Source organism: Nannobrachium achirus (assembly GCF_963921795.1).
Source record: "Nannobrachium achirus genome assembly, chromosome: 5".
NCBI lineage: Eukaryota > Metazoa > Chordata > Actinopteri > Myctophiformes > Myctophidae > Nannobrachium > Nannobrachium achirus.
The window spans coordinates 55,638,743-55,655,039 of NC_137814.1; the positions used below are offsets into that span (position 1 = coordinate 55,638,743).

The 16,297-nt window shown below is 42.1% G+C and overlaps 1 protein-coding gene across 1 annotated transcript in view; it reads right to left on the reverse strand.

Moving 5' to 3' along the window:
- LOC308285484 (F-box-like/WD repeat-containing protein TBL1XR1) overlaps nt 1-15,147 on the reverse strand; it is a 37,569-nt gene extending 22,422 nt beyond the window's left edge. The window contains exons 1-5 of the mRNA XM_080726252.1: nt 14,967-15,147; nt 5,907-5,974; nt 4,310-4,443; nt 3,211-3,356; nt 1,436-1,679 (exon numbers count right to left, since the gene is read on the reverse strand). Of these exons, the coding sequence (XP_080582378.1) occupies nt 1,436-1,679; nt 3,211-3,356; nt 4,310-4,367 (448 nt within the window). The 5' untranslated portion in view covers nt 4,368-4,443; nt 5,907-5,974; nt 14,967-15,147. The remainder of the gene's footprint in view (nt 1-1,435; nt 1,680-3,210; nt 3,357-4,309; nt 4,444-5,906; nt 5,975-14,966) is intronic.
- Nucleotides 15,148-16,297: the final 1,150 nt, after the last annotated feature.

A 16,297-nucleotide genomic window follows, 5' to 3' on the forward strand; every position in this document is an offset into this window, starting at 1 on the left:
GTCCAAGGTGAAGAGCTATCCACCGCAAATTTTAGGTGTAAAGCTTTCCACCTCAAGTCAGAAAATAAGTGGAGGCCATCATAGTCCGTCACGGTGGAGTCCTATTCACCGTGACTGACTGGTCTAGATCAACCAATCGACTCTGATAGGGGCTTTAGTGCTTGTCAGGGTGTGGGGGGTCCCCAGTTAAAATATGATTATTTTGGGGGTCGCGGCCTGAAAAGGTTGAGAACCACTGCCTTAACGCACAGCGTTGTCGCCTGCCAAAAAAGAACAGATCTACAAGCAACACCTCGTGCAATGGAGTATAAATTAAGCCAAGGATATGACGATTTTAGACTTCACGGTGTGATCTACAAGATATACACTGTTCCCCAAACAGTGGTTCGGGACCCATGTTTGGGTCGTTGACCAATTATTTTGGGCCGCAAGTAACTATCCCCTCTTTTTCCGATTACTAAGAAAGATCTTGGATAGAACATTTTCCACAATCTTTTCTTCCTCCTCCAAAAAAAAAACAGCCCTGTTTTTGCTTAAGTGCTGACTCAAGGATTCTTTAGTGCATTAGTTCTCAAAGTGGGATCCGGGGGGGCCCCAGTGGTCCCCAGCTAAAAGTAGTTACCATAGCATCACAATCATTTTCACCGCTATATCCATTTATATGTTAAAATTGCAGATCTGCTGTTTTTAAAATCTTTTGAAAAACAAGTAAATCTAAATCTATGTACAAATATTACAAATAAGTATCGTCTGTGTCAGGTGGAAACCTCATATGTACAAAAATATTACTTTTCAGCATTCAAATTCAAAATTAGCAGATCGACAAGCTCGAAACTCGTCTTGTCTGCTACTTTTGACGCTTTTGTTTGAGGCTGTAGTACAGGGTTCCCCAATAGGCGGCCAGCGGGCCATTTGCGGCCCGCAGGCGGCTACTGTCTGGCCCACACCAACCCCAGTAATAATGGTGGTATAAGAGCAGCAACAACACTAGTATATCGTCGTTGTCAGGTGGAAATCTCATATCTCCAAATTTGTACGTTCTTTCGCAAATCATACAAGGCCGTCGCACAACAGTAGTGAAAACAGCAGATCTACAAGCACAGAATGCCTCGCACCACGAGGCGTTGTGTGCTTGTAGATCGGCTGTTTTCACTAGTTTAAAAATGATATTTTCAAAACGAACGGTTTTGGACATACAAGATTTTCACCCAACGACGACGAAAACTGTCGCTGGAGTAGCCAGAACGCCACTGTCGCCCCCTGCAATGTTGTGGCCCTTGGGGAAAACTAATTGGGGAACCCTGCTGTAGTATGATGAAGTAAGACGATGATTTTCCAACAATACGTAAAACAAATATGAGATGTTTCTGTCCCGACAAATTTTTGGGTCCTCCTTGACATGATGAAGGTGTTAGAAAACGTCCGGCTGTCTTACTGGCTAAGGCGTGGGCTCCGTTCTCCTCGCCGTTGGCGGCCCCTCCTCCTTCGCCATTCTTGGCTCCTCCTCCTCCGGGGGGCGGGGCTACGTTGCCGCTGGCGCCCGCCGCCTCCTGCTGCCTCTGCTGCTGCTGAGCCAGCTTGTCCCTGTAGGCCTGCTGCCGCGTCTGCACCACGTCCGGCATCACCGCGTCGATCAGGGACAGCGACTCGATGGGCCGCCCGTCAAACAGAGTTCCGTCCTGTAGGGACACACAATAGGGACTTTAAGCCAGGGGTTTTCAAAGTGGGTGACAGGGCACCCTGGGGTGCCGCGACGGCAGTCTAGGGGTGCCGTGAGATCATTTGATAATATTTGGAATTTATTTGGACACTTGAAAAAATATTTAGTATGGTTTCCTATGGAAAGTAGCTTAGTCTTTTCTAGGATCTACTTTTAGTTGACCTTGTACCAGTGAACTGTACTGTCATGAAACTGTACTTTTTTCAATGCAAACTTCTAATAAAGTCTTTATCAATCAATCAATCATTTTAAACTTGAAGTACAAAGTTATTTTCAGTCAGTTCTAACCAAAATTGCTATTATCTCAATGTTTTCCTCGCAACATAATCACTAAAATATCGTCACTGTCGGGCAGAAACCTTGTATGTCCAAGTTTCAAATGTGTACGTCTTTTGGTAAAGCAAAGCCCTGCTTCATCATACAAGAATGTCGAACAAAACTAGTGAAAACAGCTGGTCTACAAGCACACAACGCCTTGCAACGATGCATCATAGCAGCCGTACTTCCTGAAAACAGTGGTTACTTAAAGGAGTAGTTCACCCCCAAAATGACTTTTTTTCTAATGATTACTCACGACATTGAGATTTGAGTTCAATAATATTTCTTTGTGTTTGTACATTCCTAAGACAAAAATGTGATTATATTAAATTTGACCCCATTGATTCGGATGCATTTGGGTCCCCATCCGGAATCAATGGGGGTACATTTATTGTAATCTAATTTTTGTCTTAGGAATCTGACAAGATACAAAAAAGTATTACTGAACTCAAGTCTCTGTGGCATGAGTAATCAATAGGAAAAAAAAGTCATTTTGGGGGTCCTTTAAAGTCACTAATGCGACACGAGTGTCAGTGTTCATTTTGAAAACTAAAAATTATGATGAAGGATGTTCCGTCAACTTTACCTTTTTCACCCACTTAAACAAAACAAAGGCTAACACTACGAATAAATATATGGACAATTTTGTCACCAAATGAAAACTAGACGAAAGCTAAAGCTAGACCTAAAGGACAACTTTGTTTTTTTTACAACAAGGGTTCATATTTTAGATTGTAATTAGAGAAAAGGAAAAGTGAGTGTTCAAATGTTTTCAGTTGCTTCGTTCTATCGTTTTATGGCGTTTACCCAGCTAAAATGTGGGGCATGCTTACGCATAGGGGCATGTGGACAAGTGGCTAAATGTCTTTTTAGACACAATAAGCCAGTAGTTTATTGCTATTTACAGTAACACTTCTAGCCCCCATAAGTCACATCCAACCATGAAAGGTTGCGTTGTATCTTGGGAATGGGCTTATTCTGTGTAAAATGACATAATTTAGCCACTTGTGCGCATGACCCCAACCACTGAAATACGAATCTCTAAAACAATAGAAAGAAGTAAATTAAATAATTTAAACACTCATCTTGTATAATCTTTAATTACAATGTTGTTCTAAAAAACTAAAGTTTTCTTTTAAAAACTAGAAGAAAATAGAGTGACAGTGACTGACCTCGTTGATGCTGACTTCAGCCTCCACATACTGAAGGCCCTTCTGTATGATGGAGATGAGGGCAGCAGGGGGGACCAGCGCTCCGTTGATGTTGGACTGGCTGATGTGGCTCTCTATGCCGAAGGTGAACGCTGAGTGGGAGAAGCCTGGAGAGGAGGGACACATTTGTTTTCTTTAGGAGGGCCAGTGGATTCTCAACCTTTTTATTTATCCGGGCCCCATTTCAAAATCCACCTATCTGACCGCATAACACCTGCATGTTCAGTGCATCAACTGTGTTCCGGCTCCGAATCAATGGGACTAACGTATTAGACTTTTAAGTTCACATGTATCTGTTTCACAAAAGATTATAGAAATTACAATGGCAGGACGACTGGCATAGCGGCCTGGGCAAGTAGGCTGCTTATCCAGACATGTTGCTAATCGACAACATGTCGTGGGTTCGAGTCCCGATCCCCATCTCTATAGCAAGGCTCTTTGCCAAAGAAATTGCTGATCTTGCAACGCAAGCTTGTAGATCTGCTATTTGTTGGCCAATGTTCTTCCCCAGAATAACGGATGTTGGGGATATTTTGATTCTTTCGCAAATCCAATTTCTTTGGGTCACAATAATCGTGGCATTACATTTTCATATGGTCCTATCCAGTGGTGTGTTCTAGACTTTTTTTGAGGGCATACTATAATCCAGGGGTCTTCAAGGTTTTCAGGCCAAGGACCCCTTAGTTGAGAGAGAGATGAAGCAGGGACCCCCCACAACCTGTTCATAGATTCCATATATTCTCATTGTTTGACAGCACAATCATCAGTGTATTTTGGATTCATGACAATTTGTGTTTTCAGATATTTAACCACTTGAACCGTCAATACTTTATAAACTTGACCTTTCACTCTGTACTAAGTACAGAGTGAAAGGTCAAGTTTATTATACAGCTCTTTATTATACAGCTCTCTCAGTGCATAATGCCTATCATATACGCTACTTTGAAAGGTTCACGAGGGCAGACGCCATTCATATTGTTATTTCCAACAGCAGACGTATACGTGTGTTACAGGTAGAACACAGCACTGGTCCCATCCCGTCCCAACAGAGACAACCTACCTGACTCTTGCAGGTATCTGTACACCAGGAAATTGACCTCATCGCTGCTTATGCTCATTTTCACTCCTGGTGCTTAAACCATGTGGTCAGCGCCTCCTGGTGGTCAAACCATGTGGTCAGCGCAGGATAGGAGCCTAGAAGACAGACAGACAGACAGACAGACAGACAGAGAGGGAGAGAAGATGCCGTACATTAATTTGTTGCGCAGATACTAAACGCATTACACTGACTGATTGGCTAGTGGTCAATAGACCAGGGCACGCGGCTAGACGTAACACACGGAGTACGGTGATATAACACCGCTACCAGAGAGAGAGAGACACAGAGAGAGAGAGAGAGAGAGAGAGAGAGAGAGAGAGAGAGAGAGAGAGAGAGAGAGAGAGAGACGTCACCTTGCTTGACCCAGATCTATCTAGCACTTTCACAACAGCAGTGTTTCCCAACCCTTTTGTCCTTGGAGGACCCCGTTCTTACATTTGACATAAGCCCCCCCCCCCCCCCCCCCCCACACACACACACACACAGCCACATGCACGCCAGTGACACCACACACGCACTACTATATAGTTCTCTAGTTCTCCTCTGCAGATCTACCGACTCAAAGAATCGCACCTTGTCATATTGTGAGCTTATACAGTATACATTTTAATTACATGTCTAAATTAGGGACATTTGGAAATGTTCGTCAGTCTAAGTCAGTGTTTCTCAACCACTGTGCCTGGGGACCTTTGGTGTGCCCCTGAGAAGGGTCAAGTGTGCCCCTTGAAACTGCTTGAAAGCCAGTATTGTATTTATCATTTTAAAAATGATTTAAACTAGTGAAAACAGCCGATCTACAAGCACACAACGCCTCGCAGTGCGAGGCGTTGTGTGCTTGTAGATCGGCTGTTTTCACTACTGTTGTGCGACAGCCTTGGATGATAAAGCAGGGCTTTACTTTGCGAAGAAACGTACACATTTGTATTATGTTGGTGTGCCCATGGATTCTTGGGACATGAAAAGTGTGCCCATGCAGAAAAAAAGGTTGAGAAACACTGGTCTAAGTAACAGCAGAATAACCACACAAAAAATACATCAAAAATGTGTACGTTGAAACACATTATAGGATGCCCAGGTCAACAATGACCTGGCATTAGTCTACAGAACAAGCTATATAGCATCTGTATAAGCCTGCAAGGTTTTCGGTCTACTATCGTTCGTCGTACCCTTAATTGTCACTTTAGAAATGTGCAGATTCATGGGTTGCATTTGTAGTCCTAAACCGGCCATATTGGGGACCAACACAGGTGTTCAATTTGTCTGATTGGGATAGAACTAATGTTCTACGTTAATCAAAACACCTGTGTTGGTCCTCAAAATGGCTGGTGTAGGACTACAAATGCAACCCATGAATACCCTCTCTGTACACTTAAACTGTATGTTGGTTTGTTTACTGTTGAGTGAGAAAACAACGTTGCATGTTAAGTTAATCATCTGGGGACCCCCCAAAATAATTTGGGGACCCCCCTGGGGGTCCCGACTCGCAGGTTGAGAACCACTGCCCTAAATGGGTGTTATGGCCATCATGTGCAGTGACATACATACTATACATACTGACCATGTGATCAAGGTGTCTTCAAATGCTCATCATAGCTCTGTTGTCTTGAGCAGATGAACTTGGGGCCTCTAGGAGGAGAAAGAGAAAAATACATTTCAGTCAAAATTACAACTGTAATTAACTTGATTAATTAACAACTTAACAATTTTGTTATAACAAAACAAATGATATTCTGTATCTATCGATGATGTCGGACAGAAACCTAGTCCCATCTCCATATTTGAACAGTTTTTTCTCACGTAAATTAACGTCCAACTTGATCATACTACACAGTCACACAAAATCAAAAGCAGAGCTACAAGCTTTAAGCGTAGCGCAAATCGACGTGCTTTGAGCTAGTCGATCTGCTATGTTGCCGTCTTTTTTTTTTTTTATCCCACAATTTTGTAACCCATTTTTTCACCCAGTGCCAACTGCCTATGTAATCCTGGGCTCTGCTCTCCCTCAGCCGCGCCTAGGGAGACAACGGACTGACCTCATGCTTCCTTCTATGCATGAGGAGTCCAAGTTGCTTCTTTTCACCTGACAGTGGAGATTTCCCTGGTTTGGACGTAGCGCGTGGAAGGAACACGTTATTCCAACCAGTTCCTTTCCCCTCCATCAGGCGCCCCGGCTGGCCAGGGGGAGGCATTATTGAGACCAGGATTACGTGCATGTTTTTGTGAGGGTATCAACCCTAGGAGACACGGGGAGAACATGCAAAACTCCACACAGAAAGGCCCTATCGCCAACCCCACCTAGGGTGTGGGCGCTGATGGCGCAGAGGGAGGAACACGCCTCCAGTGCCCACAGTGTCCCCCAGCGGTTATCAAACCCAGGACCTTCTAGCTGTGAGGCGAAGCGCTAACCACTGCGCCACCGTGCCCCCAAGTTGCCGTCTTTTAATTTGAAATGGTACCCACCCGACAGACAATATTAATTAATCAATTAAACAATTGAGCATTACTCTATACTTCTTCATGCAGCTATTTTTCACTATTAATTCTTTTTAGAATGCTTTGGAAACTTTTTGTGATAATGACATGTATCGATTATTGCATTCATTATTTTTTATAACTAAATCGATTGGTTAAACCCCCACTACAAAGCAATAATAATAATCATACAATGTAACAGGAGCATTTTACAACTCTAAGCATTAGTGTTTGTTTGCACGGAAGGTTTAAGAACTTTTGCCACAGCCAGAAAGCAGTAGAGAACAATGAATGAACAAAGGGGTGTGTCTGTCTGTCTGTCTGTCACTGCTGTCTAAGAAACTGGGTCAGGGGTGGAGAAGCCGAAACAGTGGCCACTTGTGTACCAACAGGTCAGTCAGCTTGATGCTAGGGATGGGACGATAAGCCATATTATCGTTTATCGTGATAAAAAACACTAATCGTGGAGATTTAATTTATCCTGATATCGTCCTCCGTCATGCACTGGGATCGGTTCACCTTTTATTTGCCGAGCTGCATATCCGGTGCCACTTAAACCCTCTATTGGTAAAAGGTACTAATAATAATATATCTACTTGATAAAGTCTTTTTCTCTCTCTATCAAATGTCTTTGCCAAACAATAGCTCACAACGCATTGCATCTGCTATTTTTTAGCAAATGTTCTGCCCCAGGATAATGAATTTTAATTATCGCGATAATATCGTAAATGGCGATTTCTTCTGTCACAGTAATCGTGATATGAAATGTTCATGTCGTTCCATCCCTACTTGATGCTACAATACGTGGCTGACAACCCAGAGAGAGGAATAGAACATGATTTTTTTTAAAGGCCTTGAGTGTAGTTTTGTGGTACCACTGTGTTCACAAAACAAAACTAACTAACTACAACGTATTTACCCATCATTTCCCTATATACTAGGGATGGGACAATATGAAAATGTCATGTCACGATTATTGTGGCCAAAATAATTGCAATTTACGATATTATCGCGATAATCAAAATATGCCTGATACTCTTAAAATTGCACTTTTATTGACCACTTTTATCTAAGATGGGCTATTTTTTGACAGAGATTTTTTTTCTTTTTTTTTAAGATTTGTTTTGGGGCTTTTATGCCTTTATTGATAGGACAGTAGACTGACAGGAAATGGGGGAAGAGATGGGGAGTGACATGCGGCAAAGATCGTCCGGATCGGGAATCGAACCGGTGGCAATACCTAAGTGGTATGCGCCTGGACCAGTAGTTTGCCCCGGCAAAGAGATTTGGTAGAGTGAAAAAAGACAATCGATTTATGTTTACAGGTATGTTTTACCAATTGTAGAGGGTTTAAGTGGATCAAAAGTGAATTGATCCCAGCATATGACGGAGGACAATTTCACAATATATTCGCTGATATCAGCCACTGGAGTAGAGTGGTGGTGTTTTCTGTTTACCTGCACAAACACATTGCCATCTCGCTGTATTTTTGGTGTATTTCTTGGGTTGTTTTGATTGCCCAAAAACATCCCTGTTAAAACAGAATGCAGCAACAGGGCAGTGCGTTTCTGCAGGAACCACAACCAGGGGTGTCAATTGGGTATGGCAGGGGTATGCAGCTGCCATACCCTGGGTCCAGGGGGGAAAATAAAAGTTACTTTTAAATATAAATCCATGAATGTCTCTTTGTCTATCTGTGCTGGTATTATGTTGTAAAATTACAGTAAAATAACTACAAATGCAAAATTTAACAAAATGGTCACTTTAACTCATATGCTGCCATTTAACAATACCTTCGTACTCTTTAACTGCCATTCGTCTCCATAGACTTCCATGTAATTCATAGTGCACGGATCATGCACACCCATGCCTAGATAATGCACCACGTGTGTCCACATTGCTCACAGCTTTCAAACAAAAAAATCCGAATGGAAATCCGTTCAGGCATTCATGAGATAGCAGCCATTATGTTTTACACTGTTGTGAGCTTGGAGGTCTGCTACCTGAGTTGTATGGGGGTTGTATGGGGGTTAAACAAGCAATTTCGCGATCGCTATCATGCCTACTAACGTTTTTGGGGTCCCAAAACATTTTTTGAAAAAAAAGTTTTTTGAATTTTTTTTTTTTTTTTTTCAAAATGGCGGAAATTCTCGGGTTCCTCGGGCGTGGCAGGGAGGGACATCGCGAAATTCTCGGGTTCCTCGGGTTTGGCAGGGTATGAGTTAACAAGGTAGCCTATTATAATTATATTCTCCACACTTGTAGGCTTTTCTCCCAATCTTGACAAAATGGTATATTCCCAGGTTCCGCAGGTCAGCTGCACAGGTGCAATGCACTTGAACAACCGTTCCAGGCTGCCATATCCAGCCCAAGAAACCATATTAGAAACGGGGGGAAAAAATAAAATGTACTTCTTAAAATAAATGTATCATGCCTGTTGCTAAGGTATGGCAACATGACTGGTGTCTTGAAGGCGCGCGTGTAAGACACCAGTCATGTTGCCATAGCTTAGCTTTTTCTGAACTGACGCCACTGACCACACCACTCCAACAGTGGCTGATAACCGCTGGTATAGAGGGGTATGATTGGTAAAAAGATACACATGCATTTATTTTGTGTTATGTAAACACTGAGGCAAAGTTACATACTATGCTTATAAAAGAAAACTCAATTAACTGTACCAAAGCGGTTTGCAAATAAAAGCATTTTGTTACCTGGCTTCATTTCAGTTACCTAACTCGTTGCTGCAACCGGATCAGCAATTGAGGTCATGGACTACTACAGTGGTTAGATTCCCCACACACACACACACACACACACACACACACACACACACACACACACACACACACACACACACACACACACACACACACACACACACACACACACACACACACACACACACACACACACACACACACACACACACACACACACACACACACACACACACACACACACACACAAATATATAATATATCGTCGTTGTCGGGTGTAAACCTTGTATCTCCAAGTTTCAAATGTGTATGTTCTTTAGCAAAGTAAAGCCCTGCTTCATCATACAAGGCAGTGAAAACAGCAGATCTACAAGCAACACAACTCCTCGCGGTGCGAAGCTTTGTGTGCTTGTAGATCGACTTTTTTCATTCGTTTAAATCATTTTTTAAACGATAAATGCTAAACAAACGGTGTTGGACATATTAATACAAGGTTTTCACTCGACAACGACGATATACATTATTTCAATGACAAATCATTGTGATTAGGCGCGGTATAGTATAACTGTGTTCTTTATTGCCGTTTCATAAGTGGTTGTGTAGGCCAGACCATGGCCATGTGTTGTCCCGCTTTTCCCACTGGCCAGCACGTCCCTGTGTGACTCACACACACAGCTATAGATTTGCTCCAGGCAGGCAGATCGTACATGTGGGTTATGTCACCATGGTGTCTAGAATAAACAACCAGCCAGGCTTAAGTTGCCACTACGCCCCTCCCCCCCCTACACACACCATCAATGGGCTGGGCAAACCGCCACGGATAAAACTATGACGTCGCCACAGCACAGCAGGAGTTCTCAAACCTTTTTGCCCCAGGGCACCCCTTGCATTGTTACTTTACAGCACATTACATTACCGTATTTAGGTCATATTTATTGTTGTGACCAAAGGTCGCAGTTTACCATGAGAAATGTCACAGCTTGTCTCCGTGTGTGTATACATTATGGATTGGTTCCCTTGACACATCGCTGTGACATCACCTATGTAAAAGTCCATTTATGGGTACTCCCTAGAAACCCTTTTATGCCCATATATGAAGATCCCTGATGTCATCAATATATATACTGTATATATATACAGTATATATATTGATGACATCAGGGATCTTCATATATCACTTGGCCATCTGGCCAGTGATATATATATATATATATATATATTATATATATATATATATATATATATATATATATATATATATATATCACTGGCCAGATGGCCAAGACATGGCCCATATCTGTGTGACTAGTTCAGATAGGGATCTCCATGTATGGGCACAACATATATTGTATGTTGTGATGTCATGGGAACCACTTTAACAGAATCCCTTTATGCCCATATATGGAGATCCCTGATGTCATCAATATTAAACCCATATCTAACAGCAGGGTTTCCTGCAGCACTTTACAGGCCAGGCGCCCCGCCCGGCCTGAAAACCCCCCCGCCCCCCCAAGGGACTAAAAAAAAAAAAAAAAAAAAAATCTCAAAAAAAGTTTTTGGACCTCCAACAATGTACTAGGCATGATCGCGATCGCGAAATTGCATGTTTAACCCCCATACCAACCCTATCTTTCAAACATGGCAGCCATGTTTGTTTACATTTGAAGAAAACATAAGGGCTGGTATCTCCTGAATGCCTATTCAATGTTGAATAAATGTGAATGATAGCATGTAGTTGTGTTTTCCGTCATCATGGGCACATTCATGTGTTTTTTATAGGGCAAAAATAAGAATTAATATAAAAAATTAAGTGAATTAATTACTCGAATTAATTAATTAATCATCAAAAAATTTGAGATCCCCCCCTGGTCAAGACTTTTTCCTGCAGGAAACCCTGAACAGGACTTGGGAATGACCATATATGGAGGAAGACAGCCCATATCTATGCGGCTGGTTCAGATAGGGATCTCCATGTATGGGCAATGGGCATAAAAGGGATATATTATATACAGTACATGGATCTCCATATATGGGTAACTGGTCCGATATACATCACTGGCCAGATGGCCAAGAATTGGCATGTCGCCCTGAGGCGTCTTACTAGTTACTGTTACGTAAATATACAGCATAATATGTAGATATTCCCACCTACAGTATGTCACAACACAAGGAAAACTTGACAGAATATGGACCCAATAAATATAGGGTCAGATTGAAAATAACCTTCTACTGTGCTTGACATTTAACCACAGCAACAGCATACCTATTCTGTGTTGAATATTCGCCTAAAATAGCTGGTCTACAAGATCACAACGCGTCACAGCTATTTTTGGTTAATGTTTTGGTGAGATATTTGGTGTAAATAGAAAAAGAGCGCACATAATGCAGTGCAACTCAGTTCCTTTTGATTAGGTATGGAGGGTCTAAGTATTCTGCGGCAGGTGGCGTGGTGGCGCTAAAAGAGGGCCATGTGAGAAATGAGGGGTGGAGGTTGTGGTTTGGCAGCCAGGGAGTGTGTGTGCAAAGTTTGGCATGGATAGGGGCAACGATGGCGGAGATATGAGTAGGGGGAAAGTTTGACGTGACGTGACGTGACGTGACGTGACATACAGACAACCAGTGGAGGTTTTGATAGTAACTGCGACCTGACGGTCACAACCAAACTATATATGAGAGTGGATTCCCGATTCTGCCAATGCATTTCAATGAGAATGGAGCTTAAATCATCTACTGGCAGGAAACCGATCTATTCCCATTGAAATACATTGGCGGAATAGGGAATCCACTCTCATAGGTATTAGTGTGACCGTACCCTAAGCTATTATTCCAAACGTAGGAGACGGTGGTTGAAGGAGCGCTTCTTTTCCGTTCACGCGCGCCGAGGTTAGGTTTAGGCATAGTTTTACTGAGGTTAAGGTTAGAGTTAGGCATAGTTTTACTGAGGTTAGGGTTAGAGTTAGGCATAGTTTTACTGAGGTTAAGGTTAGGGTTAGAGTTAGGCATAGCTTTTTGGGTTAGGTTTAGGGGGCATAGAGGTCAACATTCACACCCGCGCGGTCCAAGTGACCACAGCCGAGCGCTCCAGACCTCCGCTCCAGCCAATCACAAGCCGCGCCTTCTAATTTATGTAACACTGTCTCCTACGGTAGGAATAATCGCGTACCCTAAGGGTACGTCTGTGATATTCCATATACACATTCGTGATCGTGATATTTCATATACACAGTCATAGATTGGTCCGCGACGCGTTTAGCAGATAATCTGCACGGCAATAAAGTGGTGTGCACTACATGTGTACTCACCCAATAATGAATTCCTCAGAATTGGAGACAGATATTGTCCTCTAGTTTCATATCCCTTTGAAAGTTCTGGCAGAAAAAGTGTGTTTAGTCAAATATCTCCACTTCTCTACATTAAGCTCCAGACGGACGACATCCACTGTCAGTGACGGACCTGAAATGACTGCTGGACTGAACATATGGAAACGTCCTTTGAGAACACGCGTGTGTTTGGGAAGTACAATGTACAGACAGATGTTTTGCGATTGGCGTGGGGTAATTAATCACACCACCTGCCAAGCGTGTGCCCTGTATGTTTGTGCTTCCCAAAGGAAGTTTTGATATATTCAGTGCAGCAGTCATTCCGGGCCCCTCGCCCGACTAAACACACGTTTTCTGCCAGAACTTTCAAAGGGATATGAAACTATAAGGACAATATCTGTCTCCAAGTCTGAGGAATTAATTATTGGGTGAGTACACAAGTAGCGCGCACCACTTTATTGCCGCGCAATAGGACCAATCTATGGCTGTGTAAATGGAATATCACATCATGTTTGTGATATTCCATTGTTGTTTGTTGTTTGAAACATGTATGGAATATGATATCAGACATTCTAGGCCTGGGCTAATGGTCACCATAGTTTGGCAACCATACTTTGGTGTGACTGTGTCCTAACACAGAATGTGCCATTTCACAAGTTTTCAAATCTTTTGAAAATAGCAGATCAACAAACTCAAAATTGTAGACCTACTTATTATAAGTACAGTACTTGAATAAAATGTACTTAGTTACTTCACACACCGCTCCAGTCAATCTACAACCATAAGGGGGCAGACCTCCATTCAGAAACACCCCCATTTAGAAACATCCCCATTCAGGAATACCCCCACTGAGGTTAGGTTTAGGTGACACCTCCATTTAGAATAATTGAAGTCAATCTTCTGAATGGCAATGTTCCTGAATGAATTTGTACTACAATGTAGCTTGTGCATCTGTTTATTTGAGGGCATGCAACGCCATCGTAAAACGCACTTATGTATAAAATCTATAAGTACACTAAAAACAAGGTGAAAACTGCTTCCAGCTGAAAGCCTCAACTTTACTGAAATAAGACAGTTTGGCCGGAAATAGTATTCTTTTTAAATAATATAACAAGGATAAATCACAGAGTGAAGTGAAGCCAGAGTGAAAACTAAACTATAGCTCCCGTCATTCAGTGTGCTGCTGCTAGCCGTTAGCTTGAGCCCGTCAGAACACCGGCAAAGCGAGGAGGTTTAAAAGTGTTCCATCCACTTGCTGCAGGCAGGGTCAGTGTGGGTGTTAGCTAGCCTAGCAGTCTCACACTGACTGTCAAATAACGCTTATTACACCGTTAGTACACAGATACAACACACGTAAACCAGCTAGAGTTGAAGAGCAGCACGGGGACAGTATGAAAACACGTCCTAAGTGCAGATGATCACCAGCCAAAGCTACCATTACATCCAAAAGCCTTTAGCAGTGAACGAGCTAGCAGTTAGCAGTGATGGTGGGGAAAAGTAATCACATTTTGTACTCCAGTAAAAGTATCAATGTTGCAACGTAGATATACTCTGTTACAAGGAAACATTCAGGAATTATAAATGTACTTGACTGAAAGTACAAAGGTGTTGGCGTCAAAAATGTACTTATCAAGTACCAAAAGTATAAAGTACTCATAGATTATGCAGAATGAATGTCCCATTTCACAAGTTTTCAAGTGTACAAACATCCTTGGAAAATAGCAGATCTACGAGCTTGTAGATCTGCTATTTTCAAATGGCCAACTATATGTAGGGCTGAAAGTGGGTAATGTATTATAATAATCAAAACCTGCAAAGTAACTAAACGTTTTCATATAGGCTAACAGTGGAGTAAAAAGTACAATATTTGCCTCAGAGATGTAGTGGAGTAGAAGTATAAAAGTATTGAAAATTGGAAATACTTCAGTAAAATAAAATATCTCAAAAGTCAAAACTGTACTTATAAGTACAGTAATTGAGTAAATGTACTCGCAGTTACTTCACACCACTCACTGCCTGGCGGTTAGCACAGCGCTAGGCTACATAGCTCGTTAGCTCGTTAGCCTCGCTGGGCTAAGCTAAAGACGAGAAGAAGTAATCCCGTACCTGTGCGTGTCTTATTCTAGAGCCCCCAGTGCGTGTGATGGAGAAAGGTGACCGTGTTGAAAACGCGCTGTGTTCTGGGCGGCTTGTGGAGGCGGTGCGCTTCGATCAGACCATGTTATCTGTACGTATCGATCATCATCGCGGGGCTGATCGGATGGAGGCTCATAATTGAACAGCTTGTTGTATGTTGAACACACACACAGTCACACACACCCGCACACACACATAGAGAGAGGAGCTAAAGCTAGCAGGCGGTGGAGAGAGCAGAGAAGCTACAGCAACGGACGTTCCGTCCACACAGCACTGTGGTGACCCGCACTGCGGAAATGAGCTGGGTAAAAGTACTCGAATGTTTTTACTTGAGTAGAAGTATCGGATTCTGCCAATGCATTTCAATGGGAATGGAGCGGATTTCTTTTTTTTCTTTTTTTTTTGAAATCTGCTGGATTTACTTGAAGTAAAAAGTCCGGAATTCAAAATGTACTTGAGTGAAAAGTACAAAAGTATTGGCATCAAAATGTAGGCTACTCATAAAGTACCAAGAGTAGAAGTACTCGTTGTACAGACTGTCCTTACAAGTTTTCAAATGATTAAAAAATAATTCGAAAATAGCAGATCTACAAGCTCAGTCACAATGCGTCGTGATGCGAAGCATTGTGAGCTTGGAATTACACCAGTAAAGTAGCCTACTTGAGTAGATAGTTACTTTACACCACTGCTGCCTTCATTGCCAGCCATATAGGCCTAGTGTATTTATTATATTTTCCCAAACATCACCTAGGCCTGGCTAGCCTAGGCCTATCGCCATACTATAAGAAAGGTCATTGTTATTATCTTCACGTAAGTATATGGTTATAATAGATTTTGTGTTTGTTTAATCAACGATTGGATTGTAGCTACAGCATTGCCAGCACATAAGACGATACATGTTATATAATATTTAAAAAAACATGATTAAAAATCCAATCTATCATCAATAATTCTCAGATAAATAAATAAAAACAGATGCCAAATGTTAGACCTATTTCTCATTTTAATTAGTTTGACTGTTTGATAAGATTGACATCCTTTATACCGGTATATATTTAAAAAAAAAAAGATGTATCGGTGGTTACAGCTGACAAAATATGTTTGTATAATTGGCCAAACACTATTATTGAGTTGTTTGTTTATACACGATAAGCACACACCAAAAACTATCTTGTCTGCGTTATCATCCACGACGACCCAACGGCCATCAAATCAGATGGAGCCATGATGATAACACATTCCCTCGCCAAACTCCACCAATCGTCGCTCGCCAAGAAAAGAAAAAAAGAACAGATCTACAA